The sequence below is a fragment of the Ctenopharyngodon idella genome, chromosome 12 (assembly GCF_019924925.1).
Source record: "Ctenopharyngodon idella isolate HZGC_01 chromosome 12, HZGC01, whole genome shotgun sequence".
Classification (NCBI taxonomy): Eukaryota; Metazoa; Chordata; class Actinopteri; order Cypriniformes; family Xenocyprididae; genus Ctenopharyngodon; species Ctenopharyngodon idella.
The window spans coordinates 908,184-928,728 of record NC_067231.1 but is presented as its reverse complement, the minus strand read 5'-3'; the positions used below and the strand labels follow the sequence as shown (position 1 = coordinate 928,728).

General features: G+C 37.5%; 1 protein-coding gene across 1 annotated transcript in view; it reads right to left on the bottom strand.

Moving 5' to 3' along the window:
- Positions 1 to 445: 445 nt before the first annotated feature.
- Positions 446 to 20,545, bottom strand: part of wu:fj29h11 (uncharacterized) — a 43,737-nt gene continuing 23,637 nt past the window's right edge. Inside the window, exons 23-39 of the mRNA XM_051914985.1 lie at positions 20,100 to 20,286; positions 15,700 to 15,842; positions 14,772 to 14,956; positions 10,758 to 11,029; positions 10,291 to 10,510; positions 9,828 to 10,005; positions 8,567 to 8,693; positions 8,404 to 8,484; positions 8,138 to 8,317; positions 6,612 to 6,874; positions 6,363 to 6,508; positions 6,195 to 6,279; positions 4,685 to 4,802; positions 3,426 to 3,542; positions 2,466 to 2,678; positions 1,970 to 2,099; positions 446 to 1,306 (exon numbers count right to left, since the gene is read on the bottom strand). Coding sequence (XP_051770945.1) covers positions 727 to 1,306; positions 1,970 to 2,099; positions 2,466 to 2,678; positions 3,426 to 3,542; positions 4,685 to 4,802; positions 6,195 to 6,279; positions 6,363 to 6,508; positions 6,612 to 6,874; positions 8,138 to 8,317; positions 8,404 to 8,484; positions 8,567 to 8,693; positions 9,828 to 10,005; positions 10,291 to 10,510; positions 10,758 to 11,029; positions 14,772 to 14,956; positions 15,700 to 15,842; positions 20,100 to 20,286 — 3,225 coding nt within the window. The 3' untranslated portion in view covers positions 446 to 726. The remainder of the gene's footprint in view (positions 1,307 to 1,969; positions 2,100 to 2,465; positions 2,679 to 3,425; positions 3,543 to 4,684; positions 4,803 to 6,194; positions 6,280 to 6,362; positions 6,509 to 6,611; positions 6,875 to 8,137; positions 8,318 to 8,403; positions 8,485 to 8,566; positions 8,694 to 9,827; positions 10,006 to 10,290; positions 10,511 to 10,757; positions 11,030 to 14,771; positions 14,957 to 15,699; positions 15,843 to 20,099; positions 20,287 to 20,545) is intronic.

The window sequence follows — 20,545 nt, the reverse complement described above, 5'->3', positions numbered from 1 at the left end:
CCCATAAATGTTGTTTCTTATGCTCAAATAGCGTTAAAAAAGCTTATTTTTCAGGCTAGACAAGCCGATGCGCGAGTCTCAAGTTTCTGTGAGAACCGGAGCTTCTAACGGCAGCTGCAGTGACGCAATGACTTTATCAATCAGCGATTGGCTCTTTTACTTAGAAGGCGGGACATATTCCGCCATGTTGCGCGTTGCAGTTTCTCCCATTCACAACTAATAGGAGCGAACCAACTTTCTAAATCTATAGTCTTTGATAGAGTTCAACTTATATTCATAATAATGACATCTGATGTCATGTAAAAACAACCAGAACTCAAGATTACAGTTTCCCGCCCTTAATTTAACGGCAGAATAAATTTACACACCCCTTCTTATTTTACTTTATATTTTATAAACAGTGTCCTTAATATCCATAAAGATTTTTATCCAATGAATCCATTCATTTTTTTCAGGACTTTTTCTTTATTTACTGAATTGATCGTAGCAATCCAAACAGTGAAGTTACACTTTTAAAAGTAGAGTTTATAAACTATGTTCTTGTAATACACGACCAAACAATTAAACAGAGGAAACGATTCTTTAAAAGGAACTGGCCATTAAAATTGTGCAATATTATGTATCAGTACAAACAGTAGTTAAAAACACGTCATCGATGAACAACTGAATACAAACCGGGCAAAATTGTGCATTTAACATTGATCAGACATGTTATTCTAAAGACGGCTACACAAATAAAAACAACTCCAGAGACTTCGAATGCAGATGCTGGGCGAGATTCTTGATGCGACAGAGACGGACGTGCTGCACGTCGCCAGCGCCGTACACTCGATATATGTGATATCGCTCTTTTTCCTTCAGTGCCAAATCCAGCTCGTTCGCAGACATGTGGATGAAGTGTCGATCTCGCCTGACAGTCGTCTTCACCTCCACGAAGATCTCTCGCGTGCCTCCATTTGCGGTGAAGGTCAGCTTGAAGTCGCACGCGCGGCCGCTCTCCCCTTTCTCGTTGAACCAGGTGATTTCGCTGGGCCCAGAGCTACCGCCGTTCTCTTTCCAGTGAGTGAGGAAGGAGAACACCAGCTGCTCTCCCCATTGGCCAATACAGGCCGTGTCTTCTTGGTCTTTGGGGAGCACCAGGGTTTGAGGCACGGAGCAATCCAGCTGAAGATCCTCCAGGACGTCCTCCGGACTCATGGCTTTGCTCCACACCGCATTATCCAGCGTTATGGGCGGACGTGGTCGGCATTCAGCTCCCTGAAACTGGCTCAACACCTTCTCAGGCGCCTGGGTTGAATTAAGGCTTCTAGAAAGAAGGGAAAATTGTTGAAATGCAATGAAAAGCAAGCGATAATAAAAGATACAAACCATTTTATCCATGATCATCTTTCTTTAGTGTGTAATGTTGCCGTTTGAGCATGAATAAAGGGGCGGGGCCTGGTTGAGTTAGTTAGTAGTGTGTTGAAACTGGCGGTTATGGTAAGGGGCGGGACATTTCCCAAACACCAATCACAACACACTGCTCCAGCTGACCAATCAGAGCACATTGTGCTTTTCAGAAGGAGGGGCTTCATAGAGACAGGAACTAAACAGAGCGTTACTGACAGACTGGGAAGAAAGGAGCTGAACAATGGAGAATATGAGGAAAATAATCAATCTAGTAGAGGTCTAAAAACAAAATGGTATAATAGATCCTGTGTATTTTATTAAATAATTTGGACTCTAAAATTGCTAGAAAATCAAAGCCATATGTCTAAACACGTTGTGTTCCAAATTTGAAGTTGATATCACAAAAATTGAGCTGCTAAAGGGATTTAAAGTAGCGTTTTTATGGTAACGCAGTGTCCAATTTCAAAACTGTTCTCACAGGATGAATTTTGAGTGTGTAAGCTTTTCGTATGACACCTAATTCATGATTACTAACAGCTGTGAGGGGAAACACAGGGACAGGCTATGAAGAAACACGTACTGTTGATCTGCTGCTGAAGACGCTGCGCTGCTTTCATCCGCTGTAGGTTCATCTTGTTCATCCGGAGCAGCGTTCGGCTTCACAGGCTGCTGAGGACTGACATCCTGCACCGCGGCCTCTTCCCTTCGCTCTGTGTGAGCAAAACCATGTTTAAAAACTTGTTTTTGTCAGCTGAACCCCTTTATTTTCTGTAAAGTCATTATAACTAGTCTTTTCTTTTTTATTGTGCCGCTTCTCAAACAAGAACAAATGTAGGGCGGGGCTTGATTTTGTCTGTGGGGAATTGATTGGATGGCTGTGGTTTGCTATTGGTGGATCTCATGTGAGTGACAGGTTGCCCCGCCCTCGATAAAAAAAAAAAAAAAAAAAAAATCGATCGGTTTATGCTTAAGCCGTTTATAACTTTATTGCGATAAAGGACAACAGGTTAACACGTTTAAGCATTGTCAACTTATTAAGCTGACAACTGCTGTGTGAATCACGAGAGCGTCTGGACCTGAGGATCGTGGGACGGCACTGCTTGCTTTGGGAGCCTGTTCATGTTGAGGTCTTGCATCTACATGCCCTGGAGGATCTGCGGTTCGCTGATGGACACTGGTGCTGGACGAGCTCCTCTCGACTCCTGATTGAGCTGGAAGCGTCACTGGACCCAGAGGAGCAGGAGGAGGCCACATCTTCATCACCTCCTCCAAAGCTTGGCTGCTTGAACCTACAAAACACATGCGTTATGAGCTCGGGTACCACTGCTAATATACAAGAATGAACAATGTCCGAGGTCAAAGCACATGATTTACTGATCTAAAAAATACAGGGTTAGTTCACCCAAAAATGATTTCTGTCATTAATTCCTCACCCTCATGTCGTTCCACACCCGTAAGACCTTCGTTCATCTTCAGAACACAAATTAAGATATTTTTGATGAAATCCGAGAGGTATATGACTCGTCCATAGACAGCAATATAATCAACACTTTCAAGGTCCAGAAAGACATCGTTAAAACAGTCATGTGACTGCACAGAAGAGAAGAGATTGTTGAATAAAGTGGTTATTTTTGTTTTGTTTTTGCACACAAAAAGTATTCTCGTCTCTTCATAACATTAAGGTTGAACCACTGCAGTCACATGACTGTTTTAACGAACCTTTCTGGACCTTGAAAGTGTTGATTATATTGCTGTCTATGGACGAGTCATATACCTCTCAGATTTCATCAAAAATATCTTAATTTGTGTTCTGAAGATGAATAAAGGTCTTACGGGTGTGGAACGACATGAGGGGGAGTAATTAATGACAGAACTATCATTTTTGGGTGAACTAACCCTTTAAAAGACATGAATAAAACAGAATTCTCAAACATTCAAAATTTGTTTGTTTTTTTTTGTTTTTTTAGGTATCAGCCTATCGCTACTCAAAATCTTAAAACTTATGCAGCTGCAACGGCAAAGTCATTCGTCTGTACCTGAACTGCTGCCACCTGTTTTATTCAGCGAGGCTTTAGGCGGCCAGCAAACCAGCCGGTCCTCTTTATTCTGATCCATCTGCATTTGGTCCTCCTGCACGACTCCTGATGGACGGACTGCAAACACAAGCACCATCAGTGTAATAAACACACCACAGATGAACGCTGATGTTTCATCACAAAAACCTCCGTATTAAACCTTAGTTTTAAAGCTCAAAATGATGTGTTTGTACAGTTAGGGCTGGGTCGAAAATATAAAATTCTCAATTTAATCGACTCTCATTTTGATGAACCGAAATCTATCGATCTTTTTAGTTGAACCGCTCATCTCTTCCTCTTTACTACTAGTTAGAGCATCAAATAAACATGAATGAACATCAGAAGGAACGTTTAAAGATACAGAACAACTTTCTGAAATTAATCATCAGTCTCTTGTAATCAATCAATCAATCAGTGTTTGAACCACAGAAATAGTGTCATGTAACATCAAATTTACCTCCGAAAAGCGATTCAATGACCATAAACTCAATAGTTAGCTAGAAAAATAACTCTAAAGAAAAGCATTTTGATAAATATATGCACTATATTACAAATTCATATTTTTACCTAACCTGTTCTTCATTAATTTATATATTTTTGAATAAAACCGGCATGAAAACAAGTGTTTATGACCATTTAAATGTTTATATTTCAAAAAGATGAATTGGAGTAGAAACATTATTATGTTAACAACTGTGCAATTTAAGTTAATTTTAACCTTTAATATTACAATAATGTACCAGCTGACAGGGTTCCTGTATAGTTTACAGCATTAGTTGAGAGATTTCTTAACTTGAGAAAATCTGTGTCTGATGTACATCCAAAATGAATCAATATTGAATCAAATCTCAAGCATGTGAATTTGAAATGGAACGGTGAGGTTTGTGTCGATGCCCAGCCCTTGTTATTCATGCGTGTCTGGCTGATGTGCAGCTGAGCAGAGAGAGAGAGAGAGAGACGTCTCTTCTCTTCGCCCTGGCAACAGCTGCGCTTTCATGTCAGCGAGACGAGCGGCAAACAAACACACATTAGCATATGCGCACTGTGCGTGTGGTGCGAGAGGAATGATGAAATGAGGGCGCAGATTAAACTGGAGAAGAAATCAAAGGGATCAACACAGCTGTTAATTTCTCTGCTGTGCGATGGATGCATTCAGACTCGGTGGAACACACTGTCTGTTCCTGTCGGCTCGCTTCAGGGACACAAAGCGAGATGCTTACCGATGGTTTCTGTTTTTACTTCCACCGGCTGTGGCGCTGGGACGTCCCATGGTTCCTCATTTGCAGGGAGTTCTTGAGCGTTCTCCCTGTCCAGAAACCTCTTTAAAGCAGCTCGGTCCTGAATCACACAACAGACACACATTCATGTGATGGAAGCAGTTCAGTGTTTTGTGATTCAGTGGATTTGTATGAGGGGTGTCAATCAAGCTTAAATTTTAACCAAAATAATTACAAGACAATTAAAATTACTTGATCACAGTATACATCTGAGATCTTTATCTTTATATATATATATATATATATAAAATTAATATTAATGAATTTATATAATAACAATCAGATATATATATATATATATATATATATATATATATAGATTAGATATATATATATATATATATATATATATATATATATATATATAAAGTATAAAAAATATTGAATAATACATATAAAATATAATATATATAAAATAATATATATTATATTATAATTTTTATATTTATATTATATATATTATATATAACATATAATATATATATATATTTAATTATTATAAGTAATATTAATTTATGTATTTATATAATTAATAAGTCAGATTTCTATACACACACTAAAGTATATAAAAATATTGAAAAAATATATAAAATATAATATATATTATACTATATTCATATATTATATATTTTATATTATTATATATATATATATATAATATTATAACATATAATTATAAGATTAAAAAAATAATTTACTGCATATTAATATTAATGAAAAATTATAGTTTTTATAGTTTTTGTTAATATTTTGATTTCGATTCTATTTTTATTTAATTTTGTTGAGTTTTTTGTCATTTTATTAGTTTTATTAATGTCTATGTATTTTTTATTATAATATTAAAACTAATATTTTACTTATAAGTTTTTGTTTATTTAGTTTTTATATTTTAGCACTTCAGCTTAAACTAAATGGGAAAGAGATCATTCAGCAACTCGCTGAAATCAAACAAGCTTACATTTTTTATTATTTTTATTTTATTTCAATTAATGTATATTTTATTTTAAGTTCGTTTTTTATGGTTTTAGTTAATAATAACAGCCCTGCACCACATGACATTTCTTGAGACATTAAATTTAAACTCTTTTTGAAAGTTTTTCAACTTGAATACAAAGAGCACATCTGGTACATATGTGAATAAAAACAAATGTCATGTTACATAAAGTGATATAAATATGTTGCACTCTTGCCGATCTCTGCTGAAGAAAGTTTTAGTAGTTTATAAAAGGTCAAAAATTAACTAATTGTGCAATTTATGTATGTCCTGGGACTATTCACTCAAGAGGCAGCATTTAGTGTTTTGCAGGCCATAAATTTTGTCCCAGCTCTCAATCACTAAATCTTGCTTTTGAAAACAAGGACAGAGTCACCTTGGAGGAGTACAGCTGGCATTACTCATGGCCGCAGGCTCATTTTAATCACAATCCAACTCTGATTTAAACACTTTACTCACGTTAATGCACGTAACAAGGCCCTGGAGAAACCGCTCCAGCTCTTTCGCAAAGGTCTTTTCTGCGGTGAACAACTTCACCAGCTCTCTGCAACAATAGAAAGAGTGATGAGCCACACACATGAGGATTGAGAAGCATAACGTGCTGAAGCTACAGGGCAGATGCCGTACCTGCCGATGTCCAGTCTGGCCGAGAGATGGTCTTTGTGGATGTACAGCTCTTTTTGGTCTTTCAGGAGACATATAATATCCTCGCTCTCAAAAATCGGCTTCTCGTCCGGCACCTCGAGCCGATAATGAATATACAGCTTCCCCACCTGCACAAACACAAACAGTTCTGTTCTGAAGGAAAGAATATGATGCAACAGGCAGCAAGCCGTTTGAGAAATCTGTTGGGTTTGCATTGGGGAGAAATCGCACCTGTCCGAAACTCAGCGAACTAATGCGTTTGGCAATCCCACTGTCCTTCAGCTCACTGTACATGTCTTCAAAATCGGCATGGTGGAAAATGAACCTCTGGATGTAAGGGACGAGCTGCCGCACCAGGGTCTGCAGGGCGGGGCAAGGCCTGTAGCTCTCCGTCTGCGGTTCGGTGGTCACGCACCGCGAGAGTCGCGCCACCCCGCAGATCTCCAGGAACAACTCTCGGTCATGCTCGCTGAACGCCTCCTTCTCCAGCTTGCCTGAGGACAAGAGAACAGGGAAATTACCTTTGAAATGATCCAGATCATTCATTAAAAACTCTTAACCCTCTGGTTTTGTTCTGTCATTTTAGACTGAAAGAAAAAGAAGTTTTGAAATTTAAAAAAATCGCTACTTCATCAGAATGGTATGAAACTCTTTTCGGCAGTTGCGATGTGACCACAAAAAAAATAAAAATAAAAAATATATATATTTTTCAGGTTTGACAGTAGTAAAAATTAATGCAAAAACTGACACTTCAAATCAAAATTAAAAAAAAAAAAAAAAATCTAATCCTTGACAAAAAGTAGTCTTTGAGAAATGTCTAAATATATATCCAAATCCACAGCTTGATAAAAATAAGTATTTATGTCTATAAACAACCAGAGCCTCTTTATATAGAGCTATACAGGCATCTAGTGGTTACACCATGGCATTACAGATGTTTTTCTTTTTTTACTCCCACCAGATGGCGCTAATATACCTTAAAAAATTGGATTTTAAAGGCATTGTCTCTATTTTAACATGAAATTTAACTGAAAAGTAATTTTAAAAATTAGATTTTTTTTGTATTATTTTTTAATAGGAGAAAATATATCATAATTATTGCATAAATATTAAGTAGTACCATGAAATTCTCTCAAAATACAAAAGAAAAAAGAAAAAATATTATTCAACAAAAAAACTACATTGATTTTCCTGAAAATAAAAAGAAAAGTTAAATTTAAGGTGTTCGGTCACTTTTGACCATGAACAACACAAAAGTGACCCCCAAATGAGCAATACCAGACAGTTAACTGAGTTTTTCAGCACAGACACGAAAATGCATGCGAAATTAAAAAAATTATGAGATGGGAGGAAAAACGGTATTTCAATTTTTCCGTGTTCCCTCGAGGAATTTTTATCTCACAATTCTGACTTTTCCCAGAATTGTGAGATATAAACTCGCAATTGCGGAAAAAAAAGGGCAATAGTTGTGAGATAAAAAAGCGCAATTACCGTTTTAATTTTTTCATTCTTTGGCAGAAACAAGCCTCCATAGTAAAGCACTTAAAGAAATTAAAGAATTTTAAGTTTACTGTAAAGCAAATGTACTTATTTTATTTTACACAAAATATATATTTTACAAAATAATGTGGACTCTAAAAAGCCATTTGTCTAACTCCAACTTTGAAGTTGATCTCACAAAAATTGAGGTTTAGTCGCTTTACCAAAAATAGCCACTCCGAAAAATACTCGGTATTTTTCACTAGTGAACACGTTACCTTCATGCTTGGATTTGCTGGCTGCTCTCTTGGCTGCGGACGGCAGGTTGAGCAGACAAACCGAACTATGCGATTTGAAGATCTTCTCCAAGTTTGCGTTGTCTGCGATCATCGGCTTATGAGCTAATGTGACCCAACCGCTAGTCTTGGTGGGGAAAACTCTTTTATGGGACACCATTTCTGTTAGGACCATACAATGGATTAAGACCAGAGCAGGATTCTGCAGACATCACCAGCTCAATAAACACATGACGTTAAGATCTCACCCTTCAGAGATCTGCAGTAGGAGGAGTCCAGCTGTGTGTCTTGATCCTGCTCTCCGTGAACATGGATTTTACATTTATCAGCTTTTAGAGAGAGAGAAGCATATCAGAAATGTCCACATGCCAGTTAATGGATGATTAGGGCAGGATATCATTTGATTCTTACCTAGTTTGGCAAAGATGACCGAGACGTCTTGGACAACATCTCCTGTAGCTAGAGAAGACGATTCGCAGACAGCCTCCAGCAGGGACACGTACTGCTTCATAGAGGGATTGTGCTCCACCTTGAGAGACTGAAATGATAATAAAGGCTCTTAGAATACGTTTATTTCAGTATTAGTTATTATTGAATCTGAATCGATATTAACAGGGCCCTTTTTATTTTGTCCCAGACTCCTTGTTTTGTTTACATTTTTCTGGATTCTGTTTTAATGGTTTAATTAATTTAAAAAAATTATGGATGTCTAATCAATTTAATTTATAAAATGTAATAATTGATTACAATTTAAATCATAAATAGGGCCCAATGAAATGTGTTTTATTTTTTCCTTTAGTTTAAATTTTGATTCCATTTTAATAGTTTAATTAAATTAAAAGTTTAATGAACTGAATTCAAAAAGTTTACAATTTAATAATTTATTAGAATTTTAACAATAATATGGCCATATGAATTTTTTTTTCCCCTCAAATTTTCCGTTTTAATGTTTCTGGATTACATTTTAATGGTTTAATAAAATTTTAATAATAAAAAAAAGGATGTATAATCAATTTAATTTATAAAACTTTAACAATTTAATAATTTATTAAAATATTAAAATAGTAGGGCTCTATGAAATGGCTTTTAATTTTTCAGAAATGTTTTAATATTTCTAGATTCTGTGCTTTAAGATTTAATACAATTTTATTATCAAAAAGGTGGTAATCAAAGCAATGCATCAGACATTAACGATTTAATTAATGTTGAAAAATGTACAATAATTTGATGTTTACTGTATAATTAAAACATGGATGAAAAAATTGTGATATTCCTTAAAAATAATATTTTAATGAACTGTATTTTTATTGTTATTATTACATTCTGCTGTATAATAGTAATGTACTTCTGTCATAAAGTTAAAGTTTTAAGTTTCTGTGTGTATCATAATAAAGTGATCTGATTAAGTGTACAGCTTTACTTTTAATTTATTCATCCAAAATTCCCAAATTCCATGACATTCGTTATTATATAGTAAATTCCATTTTTACAACAGAATTCTGCAATTCTGTCAATTTTTTCCAATTTTTGTCTACATTCACAATTTTAGCTTTTAGGTGTTTAATTTAAAAAAAAAAAAAAAAAGTATTTATATATTTATATTGGCCATTTCTCAGCCAAAACGTGACACTAATTTCCAGCTTATCAGCCAGAATTTCAACCCTAAACAAACCTTGAACATGCTTATTATGTCCGGCAAACCATTATAAAATGGAGCCAAGACTTTGGGCTCCTGTATCCCGCTGTCAGGCCGTCGGACCAACTCCTTGTATCTCTGAAACATGCCCGTCGGATCCCACCAGCAAACCTCTTTGAGATGATAGAAGCGCCCAGAGCACCGCTCATCCTTCCTGTAAGAGAAGAAAACGGCATGCTGGTTTTGTAGGGATCTGAGGGTTAAAGTGGTCATGACATGGATTTATTATTATTATTTTAATATGTTCACTTATAATGCTAATAAAGGTTTTTGAACAAAAAAAAAACAAATGTATGTGCAGAAAAATGATTATTTTCAACCTTCGTTCTGACCCATCCATTTTTAAGACGCGGCTCCTTTAAGGCTGGTCATTAAATTAAGATTTCTCATGTCAGGTCTCCTTTAAATAACACGTATGGTTAATATGTGTATATCTGACCTGTCATACTCGATGAAGACAGCGGGCGATTGCTGGAACAGGTCTCTGAGCTGGACACTATTGCACTGGGCATACAGATAGCGGTACACTTCACGGATGTGATCCACCGTAGTGGTGAAATCTGCTCCTTCAGACTCCTCAGACGGATCCTCTGACACCCTCGTGCACCAGCGCTTCAGATAGCCAATCATGTCCTCCACTTGCAAACTGTGTCTCATTCCTGCACAGACATAGTGATAATATGCACCATTGAAAGGTTTAGCATTGCTGCTCAAGAAACATTTCTGATTATTATCAATGTTGAAAACAATATCTTTGTGGAAACCGTCATATATTTTATTTTTTAGGATTACTTGAATAGGAAGTTCAGCATTTAAGATTGCGTTATACCAATCAGCAATTCTTCTTGTATTCTTTACAGGCTCAGTCTCAAAATATGGAGACTTCTCAAATGCCGTCAGCTTTACCTATAGCTCTGGTGAATTCGCTGGGCGTCTGTACGCTGTGTGCATAATCGACGTGGGAGCCGAGAAGCTGGTGCACTTGTGTAGAAAAGATGTAGACAGATTTGGGCTGTAGGTAAACTACGGAATGGCTCTCGTCCCACGTCTCGTCTCGCCTGTGCGCAGGAACCCAGGACAGCTGCGTGAGGAGGTGACAGAAGGAGGATTTGACCTCTCGCACGGATCGACCCTGGCTGTCCAAGACCTGCGACCTGAGATACTGCGAGTACTTCTCTCTATAACACAAACAGGACAGGTTTTCAAGTAAAGAGACATGCATTGGCTTTACGTGAAGTACTGTAACTAATGTATTGCTTATTGCTAGTATATTTCAGTTAAAGCATTATCTAACAGTAATGGGACCTTAATCTAAAGTGTTACCATTATTTTTTATTACTCAATTTTTTATTTGATTTTACAGTAAAATAGTATACATGTAGTCTGCAAACAATCACATCATTACCGCTGATTGGCCTCTGCTGATCATAGTCAGGTTCAGTGTTTGCTGTAAGCTAGTCCTCTGAACCCCTCCTCAAGCTCCTCTTCTCTTATATGGAAATCCTCTCTTTAAAATTTCTCATTTTAGACTTCTAATTCGTGACCGGTGTTTTGTTTTGCTCTATCCTTTGCGCTTTCATTGTGTCACGCGTCGGAAATCCGCCACAAACTGATGCATACGGCCGTCTGCTGGAAGCTAGATATTATAGTTAATAAAGTTTTAAATATGGATATTTTCCTTACAAAAACCCATCGCTTCACTTCAGAAGGCCTTTATTAACCCCCTGAAGCCGTATGGATTATTTTTATGATGGATTGTTGCATTTTTTTGGGCTTCAAAATCTCGCCGCCCATTCACTGCCATTATAAAGCTAGGAAGAGCCAGAATATTTTTAAATATATCTCCGATTGTGTTTGTCTGAAAGAAGATAGTCATATACACCTAAGATGGCTTGAGCGTGAGTAAATAATAGAATAATTTTCATTTTTGGGTGAACTAACCCTTTAATAAGAAACCACAATTAGATCCAAATGTATTAGCAAATTACAGACCCATTTCAAATCTTCCATTTATGTCTTTGTGTCGGCCCTAATTGTGTTCCTTCTTGCAAAAAAAATGATGCTTATGTAAAATTCATAGCACAGAAACTGCGCTTGTTAAAATTGCAAATGACTTACTTCTAGCTTCTGACCAAGGCTGTATCTCAATACTAGTGTTACTTGATCTCAGTGCTGCGTTCGACACTATAGATCATAAAATACCCTTAGATCGACTACAAAATTACATTGGTATTCAGGGACAGGCATTAAGGTGGTTTAGATCGTACCTATCAGACCATCACCATTTTGTCTATTTAAATGGGGAAAAACCTAAGATAACGTCAGTAAATTATGGTGTGCCACAAGGCTCTGTGTTAGGCCCTCTGTTGTTTTCAATATGATACTCCTATGATATATTTCAACACGACCAGATGAAATCTCTAAATTATCCAAGTTGGCAGAGTGTGTGTAAGATATAAAATATTGAATGAATTCGCAATTGTCTTCTATTAAATTCAGATAAGACTGAGGTATTACTTAATGGACCAAAAACCTGCACACAGAATCTCTAGAGTTAAAGACCTGGGTGTTATATTAGACAGCAACTTGTCCGTCGAAAACCATATTTCATATATTACAAAAACAGCTTTCTTCTTCAACCTCAGAAACATCGCTAAGCTATGGAACATGTTATTTGTTTCTGATGCAGAAAGTTAGTTCATGCATTCATGACGTCTACTAGCTGGTTGTCCTGCTTCCTCAATAAACAAGCTACAATTAGTCCAAAATGCAGCTGAGAGAGAAAAAATATGATCATATAACACCAATTTTATCATCTTTACGCTGGTTACTTATTAAGTTCCATATCAATTATAAAGTACTGCTACTGATTGAAATAAACTAAACCTAAATATGCAGTTTGCACACTATTTCAGTCTGAAAAATTAGTAGAAGCAGCACTGCTGTGGATCTGGCCGAGCGGGTGGACGTGGTTTTGCTTATGAATGTAAATGGAGCATAAAGCAGTGCGACGTCAGGCGGTTCAGACAAGGCCAGCAGACGGAGGACAGTATGATGAGTCACACGCTGCAGCTGAGATCAGGGAGGGCGACGGTTCAACCAACTTAAAATACATGGCATTTCAACAGTGCATCTGAGGAACTGTGCTTTACATAAAACCGAGCGACCAAGAATAGACTGATGCATGTTTCCCGATTAGGATCTGACGTGGTTTTATGGTCATCAGACACAGTCCATTAAATAAACAGGCCAAATCCGTCAAGCCACACACACATATGCTAGAGAGCAGTCCAAACAAAGCACAATATTTTCTCCTCTTTAAAGCTTATGAGATCAAAAGAGATGAAATGCAGATGACGATTTGAATGCCAGACTAATATCCATTTCCTACGCGCAACCAGCGAGTTTCAATAATCTGGACTAAAGAGCTGTTCGCAGAGCAAATGTGGCAGATTGAGCGTAAGTGGAGTGGATTTCTCCACAACCAGCTGTGAATCATGAGGGATCAAGGCATTACTTGCTCGGTTTAAGAGTTCAACCAGGAGTGAAGCAGAATCTATGTTATGCCAGCATTTCCTGCATTGCTATTCACTAGCTGCTGCTGAATGTCCAAAGCCACTGCAAAATAACTGTTATTTACAGAGTCGTGACCTTGTAGTCTAAATTGAAAATGATGAGCTAAAGATGTTCATTGTGGCAAAATAATACCAATCTAAGCATGTACAAACAATCATGCAGCATAACCGTTATAGTATATATATATATATATATATATATATATATATATATATATATAGATCTTCGTTCATCTTCAGAACACAAATTAAGATATTTTTGATGAAATCCAAGGTTTTTTAAAAAGTATTAAAGACATCGTTAAAACAGTCATGTGACTGCAGTGGTTCAACCTTAATATCATGAAGAGACGAAAATACTTTTTGCGCGCAAAAACAAAACAAAAATAACGACTTTATTCAACAAATTTGTCTCTCCCGTCATTTCTCCTACGCTATTTTTGTTGCAGCGCTTCCAGGTTCGAGGTCAGAACGCCGACTCATTATTGGCCGACGCTGCATAGATAAGTTGATGATGCTGACTCGCCATCTCCGCTGTACAGTGAACGCGCCTATAGACAGAAATGCAACTTTCATACTGATTACACAAGCAGAGAGTATTCCTTTTCGATTCGAATTAGTTTGTTTAAAAGTAGAAATTTCAATCTTTCTATAGATATATTTCTCATGCCTGTGAGGCAAGTATAAGCTGAGTTTCGGTTCATTTTTGCGACGCGCTCCAGTTCAGGGAGATCGAGACGGCAGAAAGCGCTTCCTGTTTGTTTTTTTTTACGTTTTCATGTTATTGTGAGTTTACACAAATAAAACTAAATCCTTTACAGTTTCGAATGATCTGTATGATCGAAAATGACACAGTATTTTAAGTAGTTTCTGCTGTTATCATGTAAAAATGCCAGTGATCGCGCCGGCGCGTCCATGTCTCGCAGTAGCGCTCTATACTTCATCTTCACACTCCACACAAACACTTGGATACACACCTAATAGCACACATTAATCTAGGTTAACGTTACAGCCATGTAAAGTTGCTACTACTTACATGTTTCAAATGATAAGCCATGCTTGAGGTTGATGGATGATAGGCGACATCACAGCAACTGGTTTATTAGGCTGCTGTGACTTTAAAAGCTACATGACTCATGACATCTCATTTCCTCACAACTCTTTAAGTTCATTTAAGACATTATTTAACTCATTTAAGACTGCTCTTATGAGGATACTCGACAAACGGGCATTTTGGCATAATTCTGTGTGTTATTGTTTGTTCAAGCCTGAAAGAGAACTCGATACTATAATTTGTATGGAAGTGGGGAGCATAAATCTTCTCTGTTTACAACAGTTTATTTACCCTGCGTCCCAGTTCTTGTCCAGCAGGCTGATCAGAGCTCGTCTCTGCTGTAGTTTGGTGTGAGCGTCCAGCTGCTCTACGGTGGCCAGCGTATGAAACTCGGAGCAGTGATGATCCTCGATGACATACAGCTCATCTGTAGGCTTAGGCCACAGTTCACTCTCCACTGCCCATGGACTGGACGCCTGAAGAGACATTAGACAGGTTATTCAGGCTCATCTGATTCAGTGGGTCACTGGGAAAGACAGTGATTCACAGTAGCAGCTACTGTACTCTGAGCGCTTATGAAGATGAGTTCAGTACGCAATATGAACGCACTAAAAAATATGCAGTTTTAAATCCTATTTGCTGTTCTAATTATTGTTATATTGGCGGCTTGTAATGTTTTCTGACATGCAAAAATGAACTGATTCTTATGAGTCAAAAAGATTCTGAGTTATTCATTTGAATGAATTGTCAGGCACAGTTAATGTCATATTTGAGCTATGGAAAATATAATCAATGTTTAGAGTGTTTCATGGTTACATAATCAACCATGTCTGGTATTTTCAGCTGTTCTCATTGAGGAAAAAGACTTACATTCACAGAACAGCATGTGTGCAACGTGTTATTTGAGACAGCAAGCCACAAATGGAATTGGAAGTTGAGGAGTTCAGCTTTGACTTCCCCCTTTTATTACATCCAATTAGTGCCAATTTTGCACTTTCACTCCATTAAATGGCTCGCAGCAGAGAGCGTCGTGATTGGCTGAAATCGAGGCTGCTTCTGATCTCACACCACAAAACAAAAGCGAGCGCTGACATGCTTCATTAGTTTGCCTCCCGTTGACACGCTTCAGTCTGACAGTCACACGCACACATTCTGGTGTGTTCACTAACACAGATCCGTATGCGGTTTCCCTGCTGAGACTCACGTCACGCCATCTTACCAGTTTAGAGGCCGTAAAGGTGCGCTTCTCCTTTTTGAAGATAAGAAGGTCTCGCACTCCCAGTGAACTGAAGATCTCTCTCCAGCCGCTCACGTCTCTGTCTGCCCTCAGATAGCAGGTGTCCAGCAGGACCCAGTCCACACCTGGGAAAGGAAAAGAAAATGATTGGTTGAGTCTGAAAGGGCTAGATGGATTCTGGTGTGCCAGGTCCGTCCCATTGCATAACGCTCCATGTTCATGCACAATTCATGCTTTTGTAAGTCCCTACAAAAGACTTCTAGTTCGGTGCTTCGTTTCTAGGGTGAATCAATTATTTGGGACAATCATGAACTGTGAAGCTTATTCCAAAACAGAAGTCATTTTATTAAACTGAAGTTAACATTTCAGTAGGTTTAGTTTACAATAAGGTTCCATTAGTTAACGTTACATTAACTAACAATGAGTAATACATTTGTTACAGTCTTTATTAATCTTTGTTAACATTAGTTAATGAAAATACAACTGCTCATTGTTAGTTCACGTTAGCTCAGGTCCAGTAAATAATATTAAGAGATCTGATTTTAATAACGTATTACTAAATGCTGAAATTAACATGATCTAAGATGCTTTAGAAATATTATTTATTGTTAGTTTATGTTAACTAATGTAATTAATATGGAAGTTTGTTTCTGCACAGAATAAAAAAAAAAAAAAAAAAAAAAGGCAATTGCGACTTTCTCACAATTTTAAGTTTATATCTCGAAATCAAAATGGTGAGTTATAAACTTGCAATAAACATGCAATTGCAAGAAAAAGTCAGAATTGCGCGATATAAACTAGCAATTGAGAGAAAAGGTCAGAATTGCATGATACAAAATAGCAATTGAGAGAAAAGGGTCAGAATTGCGCGACACAAACTAGCAATTCAGAGAAAAAGTCAGAATTGCGCAACACAAACTAGCAATTGAGAGAGAAAGTCAGAATTGCGCGATACAAACTAGCAATTGAGAGAGAAAGTCAGAATTGCGCGATACAAACTAGCAATTGAGAGAAAAGGGTCAGAATTGCGCGATACAAACTAGCAATTCAGAGAAAAAGTCAGAATTGCGCAACACAAACTAGCAATTAAGAGAGAAAGTCAGAATTGCGCGATATAAACTAGCAATTGAGAGAAAAGGTCAGAATTGCATGATACAAAATAGCAATTGAGAGAAAAAGGTCAGAATTGTGCGATACAAACTAGCAATTGAGAGAGAAGGTCAGAATTGCGCGACACAAACTAGCAATTGAGAGAAAAAGTCAGAATTGCGCGACAAACTAGCAATTGAGAGAAAAAGGTCAGAATTGCACGACACAAACTAGCAATTGAGAGAAAAAGGTCAGAATTGCGCGACACAAACTAGCAATTGAGAGAGAAGGTCAGAATTGCGCGAAACAAACTAGCAATTGAGAGAAAAAGGTCAGAATTGCGCAACACAAACTAGCAATTCAGAGAAAAGGTCAGAATTGCGCGAAACAAACTAGCAATTGAGAGAAAAAGGTCAGAATTGCGCGACACAAACTAGCAATTCAGAGAGAAGGTCAGAATTGCGCGAAACAAACTAGCAATTGAGAGAGAAGGTCAGAATTGCGCGACACAAACTAGCAATTGAGAGAAAAAGGTCAGAATTGCGCGATACAAACTAGCAATTGAGAGAAAAAGGTCAGAATTGCGCGATACAAACTAGCAATTGAGAGAAAAAGGTCAGAATTGCGCGACACAAACTAGCAATTGAGAGAGAAGGTCAGAATTGCGCGACACAAACTAGCAATTGAGAGAGAAGGTCAGAATTGCGCGATATAAACTAGCAATTGAGAGAGAAAGTCAGAATTGCGCGATACAAACTAGCAATTCAGAGAAAAGGTCAGAATTGCGCGAAACAAACTAGCAATTGAGAGAAAAGGGTCAGAATTGCACGATACAAACTAGCAATTGAGAGAAAAGGGTCAGAATTGCGCGATACAAACTAGCAATTGAGAGAAAAAGGTCAGAATTGCGCGATACAAACTAGCAATTGAGAGAAAAGGTCAGAATTGCGTGATACAAACTAGCAATTGATAGAGAAAGTCAGAATTGCGCGATACAAACTAGCAATTGAGAGAAAAAGGTCAGAATTGCACAACACAAACTAGCAATTGAGAGAAAAAGGTCAGAATTGCACAACACAAACTAGCAATTGAGAGAAAAAGGTCAGAATTGCACAACACAAACTAGCAATTGAGAGAAAAGGTCAGAATTGCGCGATACAAACTAGCAATTGAGAGAGAAAGTCAGAATTGCGCGATACAAACTAGCAATTGAGAGAGAAAGTCAGAATTGTGCGATACAAACTAGCAATTGAGAGAAAAGGGTCAGAATTGCACGACACAAACTAGCAATTGAGAGAAAAAGGTCAGAATTGCGCGACACAAACTAGCAGTTGAGAGAGAAGGTCAGAATTGCGCGAAACAAACTAGCAATTGAGAGAAAAGGGTCAGAATTGCGCGATACAAACTAGCAATTGAGAGAAAAGGGTCAGAATTGCGCGACACAAACTAGCAATTCAGAGAAAAAGTCAGAATTGCGCAACACAAACTAGCAATTGAGAGAGAAAGTCAGAATTGCGCGATACAAACTAGCAATTGAGAGAGAAAGTCAGAATTGCGCGATACAAACTAGCAATTGAGAGAAAAGGGTCAGAATTGCGCGATACAAACTAGCAATTCAGAGAAAAAGTCAGAATTGCGCAACACAAACTAGCAATTAAGAGAGAAAGTCAGAATTGCGCGATACAAACTAGCAATTGAGAGAGAAAGTCAGAATTGCGCGACACAAACTAGCAATTGAGAGAAAAAGGTCAGAATTGCGCGATACAAACTAGCAATTGAGAGAAAAGGGTCAGAATTGCGCAAAACAAACTAGCAATTGAGAGAACAGGGTCAGAATTGCGCGATACAAACTAGCAATTGAGAGAAAAGGTCAGAATTGCGTGATACAAACTAGCAATTGATAGAGAAAGTCAGAATTGCGCGATACAAACTAGCAATTGAGAGAAAGGGTCAGAATTGCCGATACAAACTAGCAATTGAGAGAAAAAGGTCAGAATTGCGCAACACAAACTAGCAATTGAGAGAAAAGGTCAGAATTGCGCAACACAAACTAGCAATTGAGAGAAAAGGTCAGAATTGCGCGATACAAACTAGCAATTGAGAGAAAAGGGTCAGAATTGCGCGATACAAACTAGCAATTGAGAGAGAAAGTCAGAATTGCGCGATACAAACTAGCAATTGAGAGAAAAAGGTCAGAATTGCGCAACACAAACTAGCAATTGAGAGAAAAGGCCAGAATTGCGCGATACAAACTAGCAATTGAGAGAGAAAGTCAGAATTGCGCGATACAAACTAGCAATTGAGAGAGAAAGTCAGAATTGCACGATACAAACTAGCAATTGAGAGAGAAAGTCAGAATTGCGTGACACAAACTAGCAATTTGGAAAAAAAGGTCAGAATTGCATGATTCAAACTAACGAATGTGAGAAAAACGTCATAATTGCACGATACAAACTAGCAATTGCGAGAAAAAGGTCAGAATTGTGAGATAAAAAGTCACAATTAGCTTTATTTTTTTAATCCATGGCGGAAAAAAGCATTTATAAGTAGGGCTGCCCTCGACTAAATATTTTTCTAGTCGACTAGTAGCCGTTCATTTAAGCAATTAGTTGTCAAATCGCACATTTATATTAATAAACCATATAAATTATAATAATGAGCCTTTATTCTCCTATATATAATACATAGCCTAATCAGCGCTTAAACGCACACACTGGCAAATGTAATGAATATGAATGTGGTGAGAAAACAAAAACAAAAGGAGACTGTCTAAACATTTGAATAATTTATTGATAAACTAGTGTTTTGTGTGTTTTCAGCTGCAGAGATTAAGTCGATGATGCTGACTCGTTATCCCCACAGTAGTGGACGCGCCTATATGCACGTTTCATACGGATTACATAACCTGAGAATATTTGTTTTAGCTTTGAATCGGTTTATTTGAAAGTAGACATTTCAAGCTTTCCGTAGATATATTTCTCATGTCTGTGAGTTTCGGTTCATTTTTGTGGCGTGCTCAAGTTCACCTGAGACCGAGATGGCAGACAGTTTGTTTAATTTCATTATTTTACAAAAGCACAATGTTTTGATGTTATTGTGAGTTTACAGAAATAAAAGCAAACAATTTACAGTTTAGAATGTTGGATTATTCTAATCTGTATGACCAGAAATGATGGAGTATTTAAGTTAAATGCAAGTGATCGTACCGGCGCTTCCATGTCAATTTGCTATTTGAGTGAAAATAGTTTTAAAGTAAATCCCACACCAAATGTTTTCCAATGTACTTTGTTTACCAGGGAGCATGCTGGGAAGGTCGATGTTATCGTACTCTCTAGAGAACTGTATTTTGCACTGCGAGGGGTAAAGGAAGCCCTTGCTGGTCAGCACAGGTATGTCTGCGCCGAGGCTCCTGTAATCCTGATCCTGAGAGTGCAGTTTGATAAACACCAGGTAGCTGACGACGACGTCCTCTGGCTTTTTCTAGAAGGAAAGGGAATTAAATAAGAATGTGAGGCGCATTCATAACAGATGACAGCACATAATGCATTTCACACGCTTGATTCAGTTTCAAACATCCTGGGGTGCGCTTCCTGAAAGCATCGTTAGTCAACTATGGTCATAAGTCCCATTGAACTCTTGGTAACGACAGAACTTGCGGCCATAGTGAAACGCACCCCTGAACGGTTACGAAACACCTAAAGATGCATAAATCTTATTCCAACTTGGTTGTATTTAATTT